The sequence below is a fragment of the Chaetodon auriga genome, chromosome 2 (assembly GCF_051107435.1).
Source record: "Chaetodon auriga isolate fChaAug3 chromosome 2, fChaAug3.hap1, whole genome shotgun sequence".
Lineage (NCBI taxonomy): Eukaryota > Metazoa > Chordata > Actinopteri > Chaetodontiformes > Chaetodontidae > Chaetodon > Chaetodon auriga.
The window spans coordinates 19,325,381-19,348,732 of record NC_135075.1 but is presented as its reverse complement, the minus strand read 5'-3'; the positions used below and the strand labels follow the sequence as shown (position 1 = coordinate 19,348,732).

General features: G+C 39.9%; 2 protein-coding genes across 5 annotated transcripts in view; one reads left to right on the top strand and one right to left on the bottom strand.

Moving 5' to 3' along the window:
* Positions 1-1,402, bottom strand: part of pax7a (paired box 7a) — a 46,519-nt gene extending 45,117 nt beyond the window's left edge. For 3 of the 4 annotated variants that reach the window (XM_076760882.1, XM_076760874.1, XM_076760889.1), the window contains exon 1: positions 890-1,382. In XM_076760882.1, the coding sequence (XP_076616997.1) occupies positions 890-977 (88 nt within the window). In that variant the 5' untranslated portion in view covers positions 978-1,382. Of the gene's footprint in view, positions 1-889 lie in introns of all 4 variants that reach the window. The other variant, XM_076760872.1, reaches the window with a different exon arrangement.
* A 12,784-nt stretch (positions 1,403-14,186) lies between these two features.
* mrps16 (mitochondrial ribosomal protein S16) lies at positions 14,187-17,334 on the top strand. The gene is made up of 4 exons (XM_076740245.1): positions 14,187-14,343; positions 14,583-14,613; positions 15,636-15,902; positions 16,398-17,334. Exons 2-4 carry the CDS (start codon positions 14,601-14,603, stop codon positions 16,532-16,534), a joined length of 417 nt encoding a protein of 138 aa, XP_076596360.1. The 5' UTR covers positions 14,187-14,343; positions 14,583-14,600; the 3' UTR covers positions 16,535-17,334.
* The last annotated feature ends 6,018 nt before the right edge of the window (positions 17,335-23,352 follow it).

Sequence of the window (23,352 nt, the reverse complement as noted above, 5' to 3'; positions counted from 1 at the left end):
AGCACTTGAGCACGAACCGGGCGTAATGGGAAAACCGTTTCCATAAATGCATGCAAATACAAAGCGATCTTTTTTCCGCCCATATGTTCAGACGACTCGAGTGTGTGCATCGAAGTTTTTAAATAAGAATTACCAATTAGATTGATTTGTGTCTCTGTGTGTGAGCGTGTGTGTGTTTGTGCGTGTGTGTGTGTGAGTGAGTGTGTGTGTGTGTGTGTGTGTGTGCAGTAATCGAAATTGGACTAATGAGAAATGTTCATTAAATTTTACCCCCCAAAAATCAACTGATTATTCTGTCATGTGTCACATTATGAAGGTAAATTACTGTTAGATTGGCTGAAATTTCGGTGCAAAGAATAACTCAGCACAGAACATTTTCTGCGTCTTGTACTGAATGTCATTTCTCTGGAATTTCAACGTCAAAGCATCCAAAAATAAAACACATACATAAAATAGAAAATAAAATTCAGAATTAATATGAATAATTAAGGCACATTTTCTATAATAAGCAGATATTACTGAGAGGAGGTCAGTCTAAACTGAAACAATCTAAAATCAGCTAGAAATAAATACAGGCTGAACACAGAAATTCATAAATAATAACAATATCAGGCTGAATCAAACACTTGATTCTAAGGATTTTTTTTTTGTATAAGTTGATTTTCAAAGCACGGACTGACGCTCTTCTTGCAATTCACTTCTGGTTCAGGTTGTTAACTTTAATCATCACTGACTGGAGGTCGCATTTGTTCACCCACCTCTTTATTTCCCAGCATGTCGCCGGGAACAAACTGCGCTCCGTGCGACCATCGCAGCACACAGAGGAGCACTGACGACTTTTGTCAAAGCGCAAGTTCAAACATCAAACACATGTTGTCCTTTTTCTTACCTTCCAGGGGGAAGCCGGTTCGCGGGTAGTTCTGGCCTGGCGCAGGGCGCACCATCCGAGGCACTGTTCCTGGTAAAGTAGCCATCATGTAGCTACTCAGACAAAACAACAAAAATGGACTCGAACCTGCTCCTCTCACAAAGTCCACGTCAAAGAACGGAATGTCTTCAGAAGGCTCAAAAAAAAAAGAGATGCAGAGTCTGCTGTCAAATCCCAATCCCAGGCGGAGAAACTGGTCTAGCCCTTCTTCCACCGGGGAAAAAACAAAAGTGATGCTGTCCTCTGGTGCGACGAACGTGCCCAAATAAAAAGAAACGAGGGCACCTACATGTAAAATAAAAATCTGCAAAACAGCGCGGTTGCACTCAAAGTCGTGTACGTGAGTTGGAAAAACGCTCTGTTATTCTTTTCCCTTGGTGTAGTTTGGGTTCAGTATAATGTCTGCTGGCTGGTTGGAAGTAGTTTAAGTGGCCAACTTTCGTGCATGTCGTAGGAGGAGACAGGCGAGCGCTCCCATAGGCTCCCTGGCCTTTCTTTTATGGATGAAAGAGAGTGGGTTTAGCCAGGGGCCCACCGGCCAATCAGAGCGACTCATTCCACTCTTAATTCACTGCTGCCTCCCTCATAAGACTCCACACACCAAAAACCAGTTCAAAATGATATTATATCTAAATGTTATTCTAAACCCTGTCTTTTCAAAGTGTGCCCGCTTCCATGACATTCAGCAGTTTAAAACCTGTGGAATATTAATGCTTTTAAACGATGAGTTTTCGGTTCTTTCTTTCTTTCTTTCCTTCATTCTTTCTTTGATTGACCAGGAAAATGTCAAGAAACCGAATCATTAATAAAAACAGCGGAGCCTTAGATTCAAACAGAAATAATCTATTAAAAAAGCCATAATGACAAGCTGTCAAAAAATAGTTTATTGTTCTTATTGTCTCCAGATTGACGATTAAATTCCCATTAAAACATAATATTTTGGGGGGGAAATAAGGAAGAGAAAACCAAAATCATCCTTTCTTCGGTAAAACTTAAAGACCGCAAACGTCTACATCCAAAGTTAATTCCTCCACGGACGCACCGGTGCACACGCAGAGCTCCGTGGGGATAAAACATGAAAATCACGGCCCAAAATAACTGAGTCAGGCGCTGCTGATGTGGTTCTGAGCGGACAAATGCTGCGCGAAAGCAGCCCCGCTTGGCCAAGGTTAGACTATAAGATGCGTTTGGCTTGTTAACCTTTCAATTAAGTAAATGTGCGCAGCATGAACATCTAAATCGCTCCTATAGCTTTTGTGGTAATTACAACGTTTGGATCGACCCGCTATTGATGACAACAGGTTGACTTGCCCTCGAGTACGCGCGAGAGTAATTGCTTAAAGGTAATTGTTAAAAAAAAATAAATAATGCGCTACTATTAAACTCGGATAAAAAGAACACATATGGCAGAAAAGAAGAGGTGCATGTGTCAACTCTGTGGGCCCACCGTGCATATAAAATTGTGTGACAATTGCCGTGGAAAACACTCCTGGTGGAAGGCAATTTCACAAATAATTTTAGCAACAATTAGGGAGTGTGGAGGGGTGAAATGGCGATTTCACATGCAGATGTGCCGGTGGGAAGGATCTGGTACCCTGCCGAATAGCTATGACCCTCACTCTCCCGCTTTGGTTTGCTTCACATGGGACAGAAAAGCACAAAGAGACCGCCTCACCCTCCTGGGAAGGCGCAAAGAGCACTGGATTAAGTCAAGCATCAATCATGTGAAATCCAAACAAAAGCAAATTTCTCTCACGGAAAAGCGTGTTCTTTCTCAAACATTTCACCTCTCTCTCTCTCTCTCTCTCTGAAGCTACAACAGGTATGTTTTTGAAATCACACAGACACGCAAATAAAGCTAATAATGCCGTCTCCCTGCAAATGTTATTGGTTCACATCCACCAGGTCTTGCCTCTGTTATCCTAAACATTATTAGCCTGGTATTCATTTGTTATGCAGCTGTTGCTAATTACACCCAAACAGAAAAGAGTTGGAAGTGCGCAGACACATTTTGCATCATTTACATTATTATGAATTTAAATGTGATGTTCAGTTTGTAATATTTTTGTGAAAAAGTTGTTTTTTTTTTCATTCACTTGTAGGTCTGAAATGTGCCTGCTGCTGCATGTCCTGTATATCGTTTTTAGGTATTTCAAGAAAGATGAGCCTCTACAATTTTCATCCACATGAAAGGTTAAGTGGGCTTTACTGCAGATCAGCTGCCAGATTTTCATTTAATTTTTTCATTGCACTGTACTTAAGTTGTTTATTTGTTTGTGAACACATTTTTACACCTTGTGCATTTTCAAACACAGCCAGATGATGAATTAAAAATCATAATTCTGCTTAAATTTATGGTAACTTCAGCTTGCAGTGAACTGAATCTGGAAGCGCTGAGCAGAAAAACTTGTTACTGCAGCCTCCTCATGAAACGTTTTGGTCTATAAGTCAGTTTTACCTTCAATAGACCTTTGGGAACAGTAAAGTAAGATTCAAGACTGCAGCAAAAACAGCTGATTTTAATCTTACAAAAGCCTGTATTAGCCTCTTCATTTTTTTTTTTTTTTTTTTTTAGTATTTTACTTTTAGGATTGCAGTAATTTTTATACTGTTGGAGCACCAGGTCCAGGGGCGTAGCACACAATTCTGGACCCCAGTATCTTCATGGACCCACCTCACATGAGGGCCTGAATACCCCTTATCCCTCCTGAGTCCTTGTCCACTAGTGGGCGACTACTCGCTCTTTCCATCGGTTGAATTATATAAAAAATGCACCTTTTCTGTGACCTGTATGCTGCTCCAAACCACAGCTTTGTAGCCTTAATGAGTATATGAATGCGCAATGTTTCTGACCACAAGTGGCATCTGAATCCCGCTCGTCCTCGTCACACCCTAAATTTAGTCTGCCTGTTTCTGCAGGGTTCAGCTCAGCGTCTGGCTCATATAAGAAACTCTGTCACTTAAGTTTCCTTTCAGCTGCAGCAGACAGAAAAACACTTCCTCTCCCTCTCGATACTGTCTCCAATCTTATCTTGATCAGGACCGCTCTTCAAACACTTTCCTACATAGCCTCTCATTATTTGTGTTATGGCAATTACCAAAGTTTCTTTTTTGCTTGTAGGTGAACACCCCCCTCCCCCCCCCCATCTACATATATTTCCTCTATACACAACATTTAGCTGTTCACACTGAGGAGCACAAAGAGAAAACACCTTTGATGAGAGGCATCGCCAATTTAGGCTTTATCTTTGTCTGAGCTGAACAAAGGCGAGAAGTGCAAGCATTAAGTGTATATAAACATTATTTTTCTGACTGTATTTCAATTTTAACACTGCTTTTATCTTGCTGAAATGAGGGTGGAGTGTTGAACGCAAGCAAACAACAGCTTTTGTCTTAGTGAACAGTGTGCAGAATGTGTTTAGATGATGTTTTGCTGAAAGATGTCTGTCAGAGCTGATAGACCTCTGCTCTGCACTGTCTGCATACTGTAAACTCCTTAGAATAAAGAGAAGGAATAATTTTTATTTCCCATTTGGGCTCTGTTCAAATGGGACAGAAGTGTTTAAAATAACAGGGCATTAAACAGGTATAACACACAGCTTAGCGCTTACAAAAAAAGAAAACACAAAATATTCAGACAAACACTTCAGCTCCAGCAGTCTTATGATCCCTGCTGGCCTGAATAGTAAAAATAAACTGAATTCATAAATCTGACTCGTTTCCTGACTTTTTTTTTTTCCATTTTGTGGGCACATTAATGCTAAAGGCAAGTTCTGTTCTTTGTTGACAATGTGGCAGATGTTTTTAAAGATACTCTTACATCTGCACTAGCTCTCAATCCATGGATCAAAAGCTGCCTTTTCTCTCCCAGGCCTCAGCTCTGCTGATTTTGAAAGTGCTGCGTGCAAAATCTGCCTGCATGCAACAAAACAGTGGTCACTATGATAAACTGCCGCCCAAAGATTTCAAGGAGGAAGTTTCTGAGTGCACAAAGCTCAAAAAACAGTGAGCAATTGATCATATTTAACCATCATCCTCCATCCATGCGTCCACCACTGCCAGGCTCAAGGCTCTGGAGACATTTACTGGATGCCACAGCACGCTGTTTCAGCGGTGACAAGGTCCGTGCTTCCACCACAGCCTTGTTAACTTGTTGAGACATTTTCACATCTGCTCAGAGTTATCCAAATGTGTAATCACTTCCTTATGGGAATTATTTGATCATGATAGAGCGAGAGCGTATAAAATGCGCTCTTAGGAGGAGACTGGCGAAAAGCTTACTTTGTGTTGTAACTTTAATTAAAGAAAGCTGATTTCAGATATTCATCTCATTATGTGTGGCACAGGGAGGAGCTCTGAACAGGCATGTAGGGTCTGACAAGGTGATGTTTGGTTAATAAGGAGAGCAAGGACGCCGGCATTCCTCACACTCATTTGGAACAAGTTAGCCATACATGTGAACCTTGCTTGAACTCCTGCTGTTCAGTCTCCTCCTAGCTGGCTCTATACAGTACATATAGGAAACACAGAGGTATAATAAAATAAAGTCAGCAAAAGCGAAGCCGCTAGGTTGGAAAATGTAATAAATTTTCAAAAGTGCATAAGAGAACCTCATTTCATACAACCGTAAAGACTCTACAGTGTGGAGAAAAAGGACTTTTTGAGATGGTCCTTTAGAAAAGCAGCAGTTCCCAACCCTGAATCTGAGGGGTCCAGAAGACTGATGGGAATAAAAGATCTGTTACACAAAAACTTGGCTAAAATCTGGCCTCAAAATCACTTCAAATGAAGCAGTCAGAGGAGAGAAAATCACTCTGGTTGATCAACTCATCTCACAGACAGACACTGTTTAATTCTGAGAAGGACCCGAGCAACAACAACACATCCCACCACAAGCCTACTCTTCCCTACATCACCATGTACTCTAGTCACACACAATGTGCGGTAGGGGAGATGGGAAAACCACATATGTTACGTTGACATCTGAGTCTGGCGTCTGAGTTATGAGTCATGGAGACATCTATAACTCAACCAATGATCAAACACAGCCAAAGGCCACTTAGAGAGGGCAGCTCTCACTTCCAAGGAGATCAGAGGCATCAGATGGAGGACAAACCAGACAACACCAACGAATGGTACAACTGCAGTAAAACTGAGAAGACAACACAGTCATCAGCCCAAGCTGGGGAACAAGGCACAGAGCGTTGCCTCCATGTTGCAACAGCATCAACAGGCCGATCGGCTCTGTGGAGACAACAACTCCACAGAGCGAGGTGTGCGGGTGACGTCACACAAACAGGCGGACTCAGCTGGATGGGTGCAGGTGGGTGCAGGGGTGGCAGCGGCGGGCTGGGGGTTGATCTGTGGCAGAGTGGGTGACATCCTGTCACTGCTCATTATAGTGTGAATTCTGTGTGTCCTCAATAACACCTTCATTTGGCACGAGCAGTACGAGCTAGCGATGCTACACTGGAGATAGATCTTTCTGGAGGACAAAAAGAGAATGCAAATGTGGTTTGATCACTAAGGAACCAGGTGGAGGATAATAGAGATGGTGGACAATGCACAGAGACAGACAATCTGAAGTCTTCAAGCGAAGCCAGGAAGTAACAGGGAACAAATAAGCGGAAAATACAAGGCACATGACAAAGCAACCATGATGACTGTTGTCTCCTCCTCTACGTCTGGGGAAGTGCAACAGTGCTCCTTTATCCTCCGCACACAATACGCTAAGAGACCTGTTGTCTGGATATCCCGAGGCTCTTATCACTCCACAGCAGAGCTCACCTGTCCTCTCCTGTTTATCGCAACAGAAAACCTTTAAAGCACCTCTTTCTGTTTCTCTGTCACATGAAATCACACTTTCACTTCAGCACCAGTTTGCTGAACATTTGTTTATGCAAGGATGGCGTTGGTCGTGAGAGGGTAACGCAATGCCTGCTTTCCGAGTTGTGCATAAACATGGTACCATGTCATAGCCAACCGCTGATCTCGTGTCTTTGATGATTCGCCTCAGACCGGCACAAACGCGTTGAGATAACGCAACATTTTTAAAAGGGGTATAACTTGTCATGGCCGCCTACGATGTCCCTAAGATAAGGCGGCTTTTGGTTTAGTGTCAGATTCCTCACAGAGGGGCATCATTACAGTTACACAAGAGGCAACTCCGTGTCGCTACTGGGTGTTCAATAAACAGGTTACACTAACACCTAAAAGTGAAAGATCACAGATGAACTGATTTCCCTGAAGCATGCATGAATATGACTGAGACTAAATCAGTGAACGAACACTTGGGAAGAATCTGTCCCTGATGATATTTGTCACTCTGCTCAGAATTCCTTCAAAGGTTTGACTGGAACAACAACCAGAAGGTTTTCTATTAATTGGAACCTTTTCTTAATTGGTCAAATTAAAATCTGAAATCTGCTTTTAGGTTTGTCAAATATAAACCAGTAAATTGAACATAAGGTAAATGAAGTGCGGCAGCTTTAACATTTGCCTGAACAAGAAGCACAGATTATTTACGTTGTAGCAACCCCCCCCACCCACCCCCCCCCAAAAAATACAGTTGTTAAAACTTCTTTTTATGTTGTAACAACACTGGACACTGAGAGTACACTGGAACCTTTAGTGAGTTCGGCTGTAAAGGAATGCTGTGGGTTGCTGGCATCATTTCATTACAGTGGCCAGGGTTACAATCCATTTTACACGACCAAGAATGCTGTGTGTGTGTGTTGTACTTGTGTGAGTGAGTGTGTGTGTGTGGCATGTGATAGGACCAAAATGCTTGGGTATCACGCTCTGATGTGCATGCCAAATCCACTTGTCCTCTCACACAACCTACCAGTGCGGCTCTGCCGTTTCAGCTCTGCCAGCAGAGGTCTGGGGAGAGCAGCAGCACAGGAAGCAGGTCACGACCCCATATAGCAGAAATCACAATGTGATGTGCTGACTAAATGTGGCCGAATGTCACTTTTAACTAGCTGCAGTTACCCCATCTGCCCTCGCTGGCTTCCAATTTATATTTCATAATGTGAATTAGTTTTAAATAAAGGTTCATAGTTTTTTAACCCAGTCCCTATTATAAATAGTTTATTGACTGTAGCACAGGCGTAACTGAAATTAGTGCGTTTTACTCCCCTGTGCCGCACACAGAAACTGAGTAAGTAAAAATAAATAAATAGAAATGAAAAGCATGCTGTCTGGTTTTTTGGTATGTGAACTCCTTTTGTACTTGCTGGACTTCGACAGTGGAAGAAGAAAAGTAGCTAAAACACAAAATGTAGTTCACATAATATCAGCAGAATATACTTCGAGTAATAAAGTAGTAATTTTGGAGCTGAATGGCTCCTGTCAGACTTACTGTATATTACCGACTCTTCATCACTGATGAATAAAAATATAAGAAGTATTTGATGTTGTAGCTGTTTGAGATTCTAATTTTAAGTACATTATATAATTATATATTCATGTTCTGTGCACAGATCATATGATCTGTGTATAAAACAAAGTGTAGCTATAGCTGCAAAATAAACTTAGTGATGTGAAAAGTAACAATCTTTCCCTCTGAAATGTCGTGCAGTTGAAGTATAATGTAGTAGAAAATGAAAATGCTCAAATGAAGTACAAGTACCTCAAAACTCGAGTTAAAGTATGCATTTCACCACTGGAGGTGCCAAAGTACCTTTTTGGTAACACAACTGCTTGATTTGGAAAATTAACAGTTACTATGTAATTAGTTAGTCAAGTAATTAGTTATTTCAAATCAGGGTATAAGGTCTTTTATCATATTTGTTTAATGAAATGGGTTGTGTATCACCCACAACATTCACATCTTTGTTGGCTGAGGCAAGCGACCACATGCCTTTCAATTCCAAAGAACGCCGCAGAAGAACACATTTTTGCTTTAATCAGAGGCTGCAGGAATAGACAAATCTAAGGGGAAAAAAAGAGCAGAAAAAGAAAAAGTCTCTTTGTTAATGAAGATAAAAGTAATGCCTCCATTTTGCATGCTATTACAATTAGTCTCAGCAAAACGATGTGAAAGATCCTTCCAGAGAAGGGAGATCACTTGACCCCTCATCTGTGACCAAATCCTGTCTTTCCATTAGGTGCTCTCCACAACCATAACGCCTATCTCTGCTCGAGCTGGACACAGATGCTTAAAAAAGCAGAGGATATCACGAAGTGCTCGCAGACTAGAAGTCACACGGCGCCTGCATTTGAAAGGATCCATTATTCTGACTAACCGTGCTGAAGATTCTTACGCATACGCTGTTTCTTTCAAACAACAAACTTAAAACATCGAAATAAAACTGCCACGCAGCTGGAAAATGCACAAGTTTGAACCTCTACATGAATTTACATCCAGTCTTTCTGTAAACTTCAGGCCAACAGAGCGTCACAAGTTTGCATCAGTTTAGATGAATACTTGCAACACAGCATCAAAGTGCTACTCTATTACAAAAAACATTGCTGTTTAATATAAGTCTGTTTAGTGATATAGTTGTCAACAAATTGAACTTCTCTTATGAAGCATCCATAACTGTGTGTTGACATGTAAAGAGATAATGAATGGCAACATACATAACACAGTTATAATTATATAAAATAGTTATAATTGTTGAAATGCACTCAAAATCTCCTTATGCAGTATCTACTCAGGTCTACATTATAGTGTGTGGTATCCAAAAAGCCCATTGGATAGACTGAAACTTTGAGGCTTTGGAGATATATGGACATCAACGATATGTAACTTCTTTGCAGAAACCTTAAACTGCAGGTTTCAGTCATGAAAAATAACAAAAAAGATGACCAGTTACCAAAAGGCAATGAGAAAACTTCACTGTCATTTGTTCTAAATGAGCACTTTGGCTGGCTGCTTTCCTGATAATCTACCTTAGAAAATGTTATTATTTGGTGCAGAAATGGTGGTCAGAAGTAAGAAGCATAAAATGGTTTAATCCATTCAAGAAGTTGGGGTGACACAGTGATTCAGCGGTTAACATAAGGACCAGGTTTGCTGTTTATTCAGCTATTCAGCGTAGCATTTAAGAGTGAGAGTCCACAGAGGGATGTGGTCGGGTTGATGGATGTGTCAAATGTATGACCACATGACTCAGGAGACTGGGGTTCAATTCTTGCGTGAATCCAATAGACATCTTTGGTTGTTTTAAGGAAGTAGTTCTAACCCAAACGAAAATCTATTCCTAAACCTTACCAAGTAGCTTTGGTACTTAAAAGTCAGTCACTGTCATGAAAAAAATGAAAAATTTGTGTCCACGTGTGTTTCATGAACTGTCACGAGACTGTGTGGGATCTTTATGTGGTATTTCAATGTTCCACATGTAAGAAATGAAAATTCATTTGTTCTGCGTGTACTTGAGAGAAATTTCTCATTGCCTCCCTTGTTCTGTGATCTGGTTCACGATGGGATCTAGACATGTTCCTGCACTATTTTGAATAGTGCATGTTAGTGTTGGTATGCCCTGCCTATGGTCATGTGGGTTTCTAATGGCTTCATCACATATTCCAAAGGCATGCAAGTGAACTGTAGAGTCAACATCACTCAGCTTGTAGAAATGTATGTCTACACATTTCTGTCTTGTGAAGTCCAAGGTGTCTTCTTACCTTCCATGTATATACTTCAAGTGGATCCAAGCTGACTATAGGCCTGACAATAACTCAGCACACGTTAGATTAGAAAGTGAAGGTTTTGCAAGATGCAGTTTTAGATTTCTTTGTCTTGTTTTTTTCCAATATGTAATTAAGTCGTAAACAGCCACAGCCCCAGACTCCCCAGCCCACTTCCATGTAAAACCAGAATGGTTGGATATGCACTAGTTTGTAAAATTTGCTCATAAAAGTTCCAGATCCAATGGAAGATACTTTGGCATTTCGTGGGAATACACTTATTTGTGTTTATGTGGAGAGTTAGAAGATTGCCACCAGTCTCATAATTGTCTGTTGGAATAGAGTCGACAGGTAGGGCCAGCAGTTGGTTAGCTTAGCTTAGCACAAAGCCTGGAAACAGCTAGCCTGGTGCTGTGCAGTGATACCAAAATCTGCCTTCCACAACCTCTAAAGCTCACCAATTAACACACGTATGTGATCGGCTGCCACACAACCAGGGGAGATTCCAGGAAGTTACTGCTCCCAGCCTGGAAATAGTCAAGTGCATAACTCCCATAAAATAATTACTTGTCTTTTTTAATCTTTGATTTATGTATGGATTAAACAAACAAGATCTAACAGTTATCGGTGACTTTAAGAGGTCCTGGTAGACGGATTCCTTCTTTCCTTCTGACTAGTCTGACTCACAGGAAGTAGGCTGTTCATATAATCCTGCCTGTCACTGCCCGATCTGAGAAGACCTAATTCAAGTGTGGTTGGGTTGGTTGGATTTGTTAGCTTCAGGTGATACCTATACACATGCACTACTTAGATCAGACAGCTACTCCCTTCGGGTAGTGATGCTGCTGTTGGCCGACTATTTCAGTCGCCATTCTTCTCCCCTTTTTTCAAAGTCCTTGTCAGTACAGCAAACAACAACCTCTGAGCTAACAACCTACACACTGAAAATGGCAAGTTACCCCAACCCTTAACCTCTTTGCTAAACGTACAAGCTAGCAGCTGTTACCTTTTCTTTTACATTTAGCCATCTACTCAATATGAGCAAACGTTTATTAGATTATTTCATTCAGAGTAAAAAGTTGCTGTCAGTTCACTTGGAATCCTCACCATGTAAGGCAACATTAAAAAACTATGTGAAAGAAAATATATGAAGATGTTTGGGGCGATACAGTAAACCATGGCCTCAAATCACTTTAAATGTTGCTTTAATTCAGTTTACAGAGGTATCGAGAGGTGTTTGTAAGGGCACAATGTGAGATTGAGCTAAGTGCTCCAAAAATATTAGCAGCATCTTCCACATAATCAAATTAAATTCACACATCTTTGACTACAATGTCTGGAGCAGCTGTCTTCGTTTAAAGCAGACTCCTCTTGCTTTCTCCAAGTAAAATATCTGGTCATCTGAGCGTCTCTAACTGAACTGTCACAGATGATTAGAGAAGAACAACTCGTCTTGGTATCCCAAAGAGCATGAGGTCCTCACGAGAGAGTGAGCCACAATCAGAATCAATGTCACCGTTCAGATAATCACGCATTGCCGATTCACCATGTAAGATGCATTTTGTTTGCTGCCTAACTGTGTAAAGCCTCTATTCACTTTCAGATTTTTTCACAGAAAACAACATGGTCAACTCAATAATGACAAATTTCTGTTGAAATTTCAGTCCTGGTTGTTGAGAAGCGAATGTTTTGTTTTACATTTTTTGTCTGGTTGCTGATTTGATTTGTGTGACAAACCAAACTTTTCAAATCTCATAATCTTATTTTTCAGTTAAAGATGTGTGTGAGTGGTTGGATAATGTGTTGAAGGCATTTTGCCTTTAGCGTTTGTCATGTTTCCCTTGAAAAATGGTAAAATATTTTGCCATATCACCACAGCAGCACTGTTGTATTAATGGTACATATTTTATGTAGGTTACTCAGACAATCTTACCGAAGAAAACTTTAACATTGAAAGTGGCAACCTTGTGTAAATCCTTTACTGAGACATTTTAAATACATTTCATTTAACGCAGGTTTAAACAATTAGGTGAAAAATAAGAATTTTATGAATACTCTTTACTTCTCCTTTATCTTTTTGTATCAGCTAAAAGTGATTACTGGCTTCAGGTATGAAGACTCACGCAGGGACAGTTGGATATTTTCAGAATTACAGACCCATCTCTTTTGTGTGTCTTCAGTGACCTCTCCTCGTAGAAAAACATGTGTTTGTCACACACACACAGACACACACACAGAAAAACAAGCTGAACACAACAGGAGTGTGAAATCACCATGTTCCAAGACTGGGAGGGGTAGCTGTGCTGCCCGTGGGCAGAAATCTCTGTGCACTCGGACGACATCAGGCAAAGCAATGACCCCTGAATTCATGAATGCTCTCAGGAAATCAGGGTTTCATCTCTGCTGGGGTCAACAGTGGACACTGATTTAAAATTCAATGTGCTGCCGATGTAATCGCACAACACATGTAGAATAGGAATTACAGAAACCAGAATGTGAAAGATGACATGACTGACAGCACAGATGTAATCGGAGAGCCTATAACCTCAAGAAGACATCATAATATCTACAAAATCCTAATTCTAAATGTAACAGCTGGTTTTGTCGCTTATGATATTATACTTGGTTAATTATCTTTACAGACACAAGAAACTGGCTTGTTCATGTTTTTGAAGCCTTGCATTATAAACGTTTGAGTATAATTATGTTCTCTTATGTTATTTCATGCATTTAGCTGCACTGAAAGCTATGTATGTATACACTGTATATACAATTATACATGTATATGACCACTGAGACTTACTACACACCGACATCTGTGTTTTATTTATCATGATAAGTAGTGGCAAAATCTCTATTTTGCACAGCATTTCCATTGTATGTTACTCAATACACCTACTACATTTAGGATAATATTATATAGTGTATGAATATTATATGTTTTATTACACCACATTTATCTGACAGCTGTAATTATCAGTTTAAGATGAGATTTGTTTCTAAAATATTACATTAATTAATCCACCCAACAGTATAAAAAGTGGTTTAAATTACCTCCACCTCAAGCAGCTAAAAGATTTAAATGCTACTTACGCGTTAATGCATCAGTAGTAATAAAACAATAACATAATGCAGTAGTAGCAGCATATAGTATGAGCCTATCTCACTGAAAAGTAGTGATTCTATGTAATGCATAGGACAATTTTTTCCATCTGAATGACTGTCGTCCACTTTTTCGTGATATATAGCATACTTCTGTATTTTAACGTAACATTATGAACGCGGGACTTTTACTCATAACAAATCATTTCAAAGTGTGTTATTGGCACTTTGAAGAACCTGAGTACATCCACCACTTCTAACCAAAACTGACAAAACGTCATAAAGTGTAAAAACTGCAATGTCTATTTATGTCTAATAGCATATTTTTCTAACTTGAGGACATTTGCAAGGCCAACAGAAATTATTTTATAATACTTTAAGTGTATCAGAACACATTCACCTCACAAACTTTGACATTCTTGTGCAGTAAAGAACTTTAGCCTTCAGCTTCACGCGGCACATCAGAGAGCAGTGCAACAGCGCCATCTTGTGTCACGAGCATACAATGACGCTAAGGCGGTACGTCACTTCCTGTTCAAACATGGCAGCGCTCTGGTAAATGTCACATAGTTGTGCTGCTGAAAACATACAGTTATTAACATTATTAGATCACATGTACCGCGAATACAAACGGCGACATCTGGGAAGATTTAGCTTTACTTTGTTCAAGGTCCGCCGAGGTATTTCGCTCTTTTTTACTCATTTCTAAACTCTTCACGGGAGATGTTCTGTACTATTAGTTAGCTGTTAGCAATAGCCTCATAGCTGCAATGATGACATTAATTACATCTTCAGGGTTATCAGATATGAAATAGATTAAATGTGTAACAGTATGAGCCTCACTGCTGGCTTTGTTTGGATAGAAAGTTACTTCACGTTGTGTATGCTTCGGTTTAAAGGTGACTTTTTTGTGTTGCAGGATAATCCAGCCAACAGCATGGTTCATTTATGTGAGTATACAGTGTGAATATTGTCCTGTGGCAGGACAAGCATTAATGTAACATTTGTAATACGTGTAGTCACACGTTTCCCATTTACATTTATCATTTAGCATAATAGCATAATTGCTTTATCTATGAATTGCCAAAATTAGTGAAAAATGCCCCTTCACATCTTCAACGAACTCAAGGTGACCTCTTTGGATGTTTTGTTCTCTTAACAGTCCAAAACACAAAGATGTGCAATGAAATATAATATAAAACTCTTAAAAGGAACAAATCTTTACTTTTAAGAAGCAAGAATTAGAAAATATTTACCATTTTTGCTGTGTTACGCAACTTTCTATTAGATGACTGATCAGCTAATTGTTGTGACACGATATGAACATGCAGCATAACATAAATATGCTCAATTTACAATTTGTTTGGTAAACAGTGAAAAGTAATCTAGTTTAATTCTGGTCATTATAGATGAGACTGTTTCAGGTGCTTTTGTTTTGATTTGCATTATGTGCTGAGAGATGTTTCTTTTATTTTGTCCACCCCATTCATTAGGAAAGTAGGATTTAGACTGCAGTAGTCTTTGCTAGTTGCATGTAATAAACTGGCTACTGAGTGTCTGTGAAGCTCCTTAACAGAGCAACTGTCACAGAGTATTCCACAAAAGAGAAAAGCAACAGACACAAGATTGATCCTGAAAATACAAGTAAAATATGCTAAACCAAAGCAGGAAGTGAAGGTTTGGTGACTGTTTCTCCCCGCACTTCTTTTCCCTCTTCCTGGTGGAAAGAACCTTTGATTGAGGTGGGGCACAATCAGAGATGTGAAAAACATAGAGTTGATAAGCAGGATGCCAGTGTGTGGTGTACACAAGGTTTCATGATACGATAGATGCTTTTCAGGAAATGATTTGGACAGGGTGGTTAAGACCTCTGATAGTGCAGTACTGCAGAATATGGGTTATCTCCCTCTCACAGATTAAACATTACAAATTTATTTTCTCTGACAATACAATTGTGCTTATTTCCTTGCAGCATCACTCCTGCTAAAGAAGTACCACGGGGGTTATATTGTCATCCGATTGGCTCTTGCTGGCCACAAACAAGCAAACAGACCCTTTTATCGCATTGTGGCAGCTTACAACAAAAGGGCAAGGGATGGTAAATACATAGAGCAGCTGGGTTCTTACGACCCCCTCCCAAACATCTACAACGAGAAACTTGTCAGCTTCAACTATGACCGAATCAAGTACTGGATCGGCTGCGGCGCACACCCTACAAATCCAGTGGCCAAACTTCTAGGTGTGTATTCATTCCATAAGCTTGTTCTTTTTATGGCGGATCAACATTGCTCAATTTTTACTGCGACCTGTGCAGGGAGCTATGACGCTCTACATTGATTTGTTTGATCAAGGAGGTCCATCTATTACTTTTACGAGCAGCAACACCTCTTAGGTGCTATTCAGCTCCAGATATACTTCATACAAACTTGTACTGACTGTTCTTTGAAACTTGTTACAGATATTGTCTCTTATCATAAACAATGACTACTGTCTATTATGTGATGACTGTGCCCTTAAGCCCTAAAGTATTCTACAGATACAGATTAAATATGCCTTTCAGGGTCATTACAAGCTCATGTATTACTCAGCTGGTTCTCCAGAGACTGTCTACAAGTGATTAAAATGATATAAAATTATGACATATCATCTGCTCCAGTCAATGTCTCTGCCATAACTTGTTGGGAATCCTTTTAATGAAAGATGAGGTCTTCCTCTCTCCTCTCTGTTTCCACAGGATTGGCAGGATTTTTCCCTCTGCACCCCATGACGATAACAGAAGCAGAACGTCGACGAGCCCAAACTGTGCTGACAGAAACAGCAGCAGGAACAGAGGATGGTCTGGAGGAGGGACAGAAGGATGCTGAAGTGTGAGAATTAAAGCTGTGACTGTCCAGAGCAAAAGTGTGTCAGTTAATTGGAGAGAGAGCAGATTGATTTGTTTCAGACGTGGCCTATTGAATGTCTCATTGCTTTAGGAGCAAGTATGAACAGTTCATATTAAAAATGATTCCTGATAACATTCAGTAGCTTCAGGTTATGTTTTTGAGTGTGCCATAAGAGGCAGTTGTTTGTATTTCATTTGACTTAAATAAAGTATTTCAATATTATTGCATTTGTTTGAGGTTAAGTTGCAGATTTTCTCTGTTGTCCTCTTTCTAATTCTGACCTTTACAGATGATCTAACCAAGAATGTCAAGAAATGAAGTAGTTTTGTTTGCTTTTCACATGACAAGTGAACCTGGCAACCATTCCTCCTCCTTTTGTCTGTCTTCTTTCGTTTTTTTGGCCAGCATATATTGCAATGTGCACACATGAATTAATGTTGAACGTCAGTAATGTTAAAAGAAAGACATTAGAAGTGGGTGGATTTGTTGATACAATTACTGGCAAGCTTTTCAACACTTAGGTCCCCTTTGGCTCAATAGCAAATTCCCCTCTCTGACGTATACTGTACTCTGTGTTTAGGAAACCTTTGTAAACTGGAAAATTACTGTTCACAGACAGATGTCACGAAATGTTCAACAATAATTTCTGAATTATAACACAGTTAATCATGTGTTTCAAAGGAAACAGCTTTGTGACGGTGTTACAGGATCAATATTTACTGACTGAAGTCATCTCAAACTTGTATTAATGACCACCAAAATGCACAATAAATCATACACACAATAGTTTGATTGCGTCATTGCGGAGAATTCCCAAATCTATCTTATTATGAAGCAGCAGGGCATTGCTGAGAAACTCTAGTCAGCAGTTCCACTCAGAGAAGTTACCATTACATATGTTCTTGGAATAAATATCAAACAGATCATAGTGGATAAAACTAATAAAAGAATTGCCTCAGATAATTTCAACTCTGTTATGAAATGATTACAATTTAGCATGACTTGGTGATCAGGAAATATACAGTTTTTATTGCGTAGCATTTCAGAAATGATTCTCTAGGAAGCAAACAGAGGTGTGGCGAGCTTTATCCAAACCTCTCATGGTTTCAAGATCAAAAGAAATATTTGTGCTAAATCTTTCCTGGTGCTATTGAGATTATTAGCCATGATCCAATCATGGTTAATGCACAGTCTATTTATAGCACGACTATTCAAATGTATTGTTAATATGTTGCTAAATGTAATGTCCCTGAAGTTACCTCCTCCATCATGTCCACTGATGTCACAGCATATAAATACTGGATTGAAATATCACAAATGTCAACAGCAAAGCAAATAAAAGACTATTTGCCAGATTTATTGAAATGCAAGTAAAATAAATTCAATCTGTATGAAGAGCAAAATAATACATGTAGAGTTACTTGACATTATTTGATAACATTTTAAACATCAAAAATAATTATTTTTCTGTTTTTTTATTTTTGTTTGTCTCTCTCTCTCTGTCTCATACACACACGTATATATGTATATATCCGTGTGTGTGTATATATATGTGCATATAGATAGATACAGATATATATAGTCATAGTGAGCATTGTGGTTCATACACGATGATCTTTAGTCTGCACTTGTTGCCTGAAAAATGCATGCAGTCGTAGCAAAAGTGTACATGAGCTGGTATCACTGAGTGTCAATGGCTCAGTAAATAACACTGGGTACTAAGTATTTTCTTACAAGAATCTGTCCCACCCAAACCTCTCACACTCAACTCCTTAGTCCTTGTCCACTTTAACGTCATGGTGATCTGGACATTTGTAAACAAGCATGTGCAGGGTGTGAGTGTACTTTCAGGGAACTTCACAAATTGCTACAGTGCCATGCTGCAGTACAAAAACGTTTGCTTAGGGAGGGCACTACATCGGTAACAACCTACCAGTTGATGATTGATGACAGATAGAGTTGATCCAATGCCGATAGCTAAATGTTTATATGACCTACAACTGCCACCAGCTTCAAACTTAATTGTCAATTCACAAGCGATTATTACGGGGGTGATCATAGGAAGCTTACTGCAAGACTTAAAGTTGCAGAACATCAAAATTATTCTTCATTGTACTGCGTACCTGTTCGTGAAGTGGAAGACAGTGCAGCAGTTGACGTATCTCAGCATTTCATCTTTTGGATTATCACCAGAATTTTTAGGAAAATGAACAAGTGGGTCTTTCGGGCATCCTGTAACTGGAGGAGGCTTTCCACCATTGTTATAATCCTTACCTGTGTGATCATCATCATTCTCATTGCGTTATGTGTGTTCTTTTCACAAAAAAGAGGTAAGTCTGTGTTTTCTGTTTTTGCATAGTCAGGTGAGCCACACTCAAGAATTATTTTAAATTTAACCCACTAAACACCAATATCAATAAACAAAAATTTCGACATGATTCATTTTAGTCTGAACAATCCTTCAAGAATAATTGCAATAAATGCAGAAAGACTGCCCGCTTTTAACTTGGGCACCAATCTTCACACAATGTAGGAGTTATTCTTGGAACAAAAATGTTCACAGAAAATGTGAACGTTATTTTGGTTAGTCATTTATTAGTTATTTTCCTTGAAGTTACCTGTAATAATGCTTTATTCCATGCTTTTTAAGAAGCTCAATCAAAAACCTGTTCATCTTTATACATAAATGGTACTTAATGTTTTAAGTTAGTTTGTTTTCTAACAACCGCACGTCATCTCAAGCTTGGACAATAACTTTTTTTATGGATGCAACCTAAGTTCCCTTTAAACAATGTAATTTACATAAAGGGGAAATAATGACATTGACTCCAGATGAGTTCATAATTGAAGGAATTAAATGGTGTAAGAATAAAAACATACAGACATTAGATATGTGTTTGAGATAAGTATAATGCCACCTATTCAATGTTGGAGGAAAGGATTTTCATTTTATGTGACCAAAATTATTATTATTTGAAGCCTGAGTCTCTGCAAACCTGAAGATAAACAAAGCTGACACTTAATACAACAACATCATATGGTTGTTAACTTTAACAAGAACAGAATTGACAAAGGCTTTGAGGATAGTTTCAAGGAAACACTGTTAAATTAAAGAAGACAAACCCCAGTGAGTGTTAGTTTAAACTTGAAACTTAAATTTCGGTGGAACATGCTGTGAGGTGCAAAAACAAATACATTTATCATGCACAAATATTGTCTCATTTAACAGGAAATGAAAATGTCAAACAAGATCAACCTGATGAAACATGGAGGAAACCACAGATGGTGGGCAACCGTGAAGAAAAGAATCAATCTAATAGAAATATGGCGAGAAATGAATTATCAGAGTTCTTGCAACTTTCACAAGTGTTGAATGACACAGACCAACAAAATACCACTCAATCACAAGAATCAAAACAAATCATGGATGTCAGTATGTCTATTGAACCTCATACAAATAGCACAACGTTGACTCCAATAAAATCACATACTGCTGGTTTTGAAAAAGTTTCTTCAACTCACACAACAAAATCAGAAACTCAAAAAGGAGGAAGACCATTATTTGGCACTGATAAATCAACCACTTTAAATTCAGTGACAAAGGTGAGAAATAATTCCAGTGGCCAGGGAACATCCACAACAACAATTTACTCATCAACAGGGTCACAGTCTCCTGTCACAACAATACCACCTACTGGAATAACTGAGTCAACAGTTTTAACCTCAACACCTACCACAAGTGGAGCTACAGGGACTTTGAGCAGTGATCATGCCACAACAGTCAAGTCCACCACAAATACAGAGGATCCACTCAGTTCACAGTCTACATTCCAATACGGAATGCATACGAGTGTGTCTCAGAATCCATTGACTGGCCAGGAAACATCTAGAACAACTAACCCTACAATGGAGACACCCATAGGAAAAACACAGTCAACAGTCTCAACCTCAACACTCAACACAAATGGAGGTACAAGAACTTCCAGCAGTGATCATCCCACAACAATTGTCAATTCCTCCATAAAGACAGAGGTTCCATCTCGTTCACCCTCTACATTCCCTCCAATAACTACTCATTTCAGTCAACCATCTCCTGGACACAAAACTGAAACCACACCAACAAATGCGAGCACTAGTCAACATTCATTGACTAGCCAGGGAACATATACAACAATAATATACTCATCAACATTGTCACAGTCTCCTTCTGTCACAACAACACCACCTACTGGAATAACTGAGTCAAGAGTTTCAACCTCAGAACCCACCACAAATGGAGCTACAGGAACTTCCAGCAGTGATCATTCCACAACAATTGTCAATTCCCTCACAAATACTGAGGTTTCAACCAGTTCCCCCTTTACATTCCCTTCAGTAACTACATCTATTACTGAGACATCTGCTGAACACCAAACTGAAACCACACCAACAAGTCCCAGCAGCACTGAGCTTCCATTAACCAGCCAAGAAATATCTACAACAATAAATTTGCCACCCACAGAGCCACAATCTACGTCTGCTACAACACTGACACCAACTGGAATAAATGAGTCAACGGTTTCAACCTCAACACTCACCACAAATGAAGCTACAGGAACTTCCAGCAGTGATCATTCCACAACAATTGTCAATTCCTCCACAAACACAGAGGCTCCATCTGGTTCACCCTCTACATTCCCCCCATCAACTACTCATTTCAGTCAAACATCTGCTGAACACCAAACTGAAACCACACAAACAAGTCCCAGTAGCACTGAGCTTCCATTAACCAGCCAAGAAATATCTACAACAATAAATTTGCCACCCACAGAGCCACAATCTACATCTGCTACAACACTGACACCTACTGGACAACCCGAGTCAACAGCGTCAACCTCCACACCCACCACAAATGGAGCTACAGGAACTTCCAGCACTGACCATTCCACAACGATTGTCAATTCCTTCACACATACTGAAGTTTCAACCAGTTCCCCCTTTACATTCCCTTCAGTAACTACATCTATTACTGAGACATCTGCTGAACACCAAACTGAAACCACACCAACAAGTCCCAGCAGCACTGAGCTTCCATTAACCAGCCAAGAAATATCCACTACAATAAATTTGTCACCCACAGAGCCACAATCTACGTCTGCTACAACACTGACACCAACTGGAATAAATGAGTCAACGGTTTCAACCTCAACACTCACCACAAATGAAGCTACAGGAACTTCCAGCAGTGATCATTCCACAACAATTGTCAATTCCTCCACAAACACAGAGGCTCCATCTGGTTCACCCTCTACATTCCCCCCATCAACTACTCATTTCAGTCAAACATCTGCTGAACACCAAACTGAAACCACACCAACAAGTCCCAGTAGCACTGAGCTTCCATTAACCAGCCAAGAAATATCTACAACAATAAATTTGCCACCCACAGAGCCACAATCTACATCTGCTACAACACTGACACCAACTGGAATAAATGAGTCAACGGTTTCAACCTCAACACTCACCACAAATGAAGCTACAGGAACTTCCAGCAGTGATCATTCCACAACAATTGTCAATTCCTCCACAAACACAGAGGCTCCATCTGGTTCACCCTCTACATTCCCCCCATCAACTACTCATTTCAGTCAAACATCTGCTGAACACCAAACTGAAACCACACCAACAAGTCCCAGTAGCACTGAGCTTCCATTAACCAGCCAAGAAATATCTACAACAATAAATTTGCCACCCACAGAGCCACAATCTACATCTGCTACAACACTGACACCTACTGGAATAAACGAGTCAAGATTCTCAACCTCAACACTCACCACAAATGAAGCTACAGGAACTTCCAGCAGTGATCATTCCACAACAATTGTCAATTCCTCCACAAACACAGAGGCTCCATCTGGTTCACCCTCTACATTCCCCCCATCAACTACTCATTTCAGTCAAACATCTGCTGAACACCAAACTGAAACCACACAAACAAGTCCCAGTAGCACTGAGCTTCCATTAACCAGCCAAGAAATATCTACAACAATAAATTTGCCACCCACAGAGCCACAATCTACATCTGCTACAACACTGACACCTACTGGACAACCCGAGTCAACAGCGTCAACCTCCACACCCACCACAAATGGAGCTACAGGAACTTCCAGCACTGACCATTCCACAACGATTGTCAATTCCTTCACACATACTGAAGTTTCAACCAGTTCCCCCTTTACATTCCCTTCAGTAACTACATCTATTACTGAGACATCTGCTGAACACCAAACTGAAACCACACCAACAAGTCCCAGCAGCACTGAGCTTCCATTAACCAGCCAAGAAATATCCACTACAATAAATTTGTCACCCACAGAGCCACAATCTACGTCTGCTACAACACTGACACCAACTGGAATAAATGAGTCAACGGTTTCAACCTCAACACTCACCACAAATGAAGCTACAGGAACTTCCAGCAGTGATCATTCCACAACAATTGTCAATTCCTCCACAAACACAGAGGCTCCATCTGGTTCACCCTCTACATTCCCCCCATCAACTACTCATTTCAGTCAAACATCTGCTGAACACCAAACTGAAACCACACCAACAAGTCCCAGTAGCACTGAGCTTCCATTAACCAGCCAAGAAATATCTACAACAATAAATTTGCCACCCACAGAGCCACAATCTACATCTGCTACAACACTGACACCAACTGGAATAAATGAGTCAACGGTTTCAACCTCAACACTCACCACAAATGAAGCTACAGGAACATCCAGCAGTGATCATTCCACAACAATTGTCAATTCCTCCACA

Coding starts and splice junctions, on each gene's coding strand:
- mrps16 (XM_076740245.1), top strand. Junction 15,903..16,397: donor TCCAGTGGCCAAACTTCTAG/GTGTGTATTCAT, acceptor CTGTTTCCACAG/GATTGGCAGGATTTTTCCCT.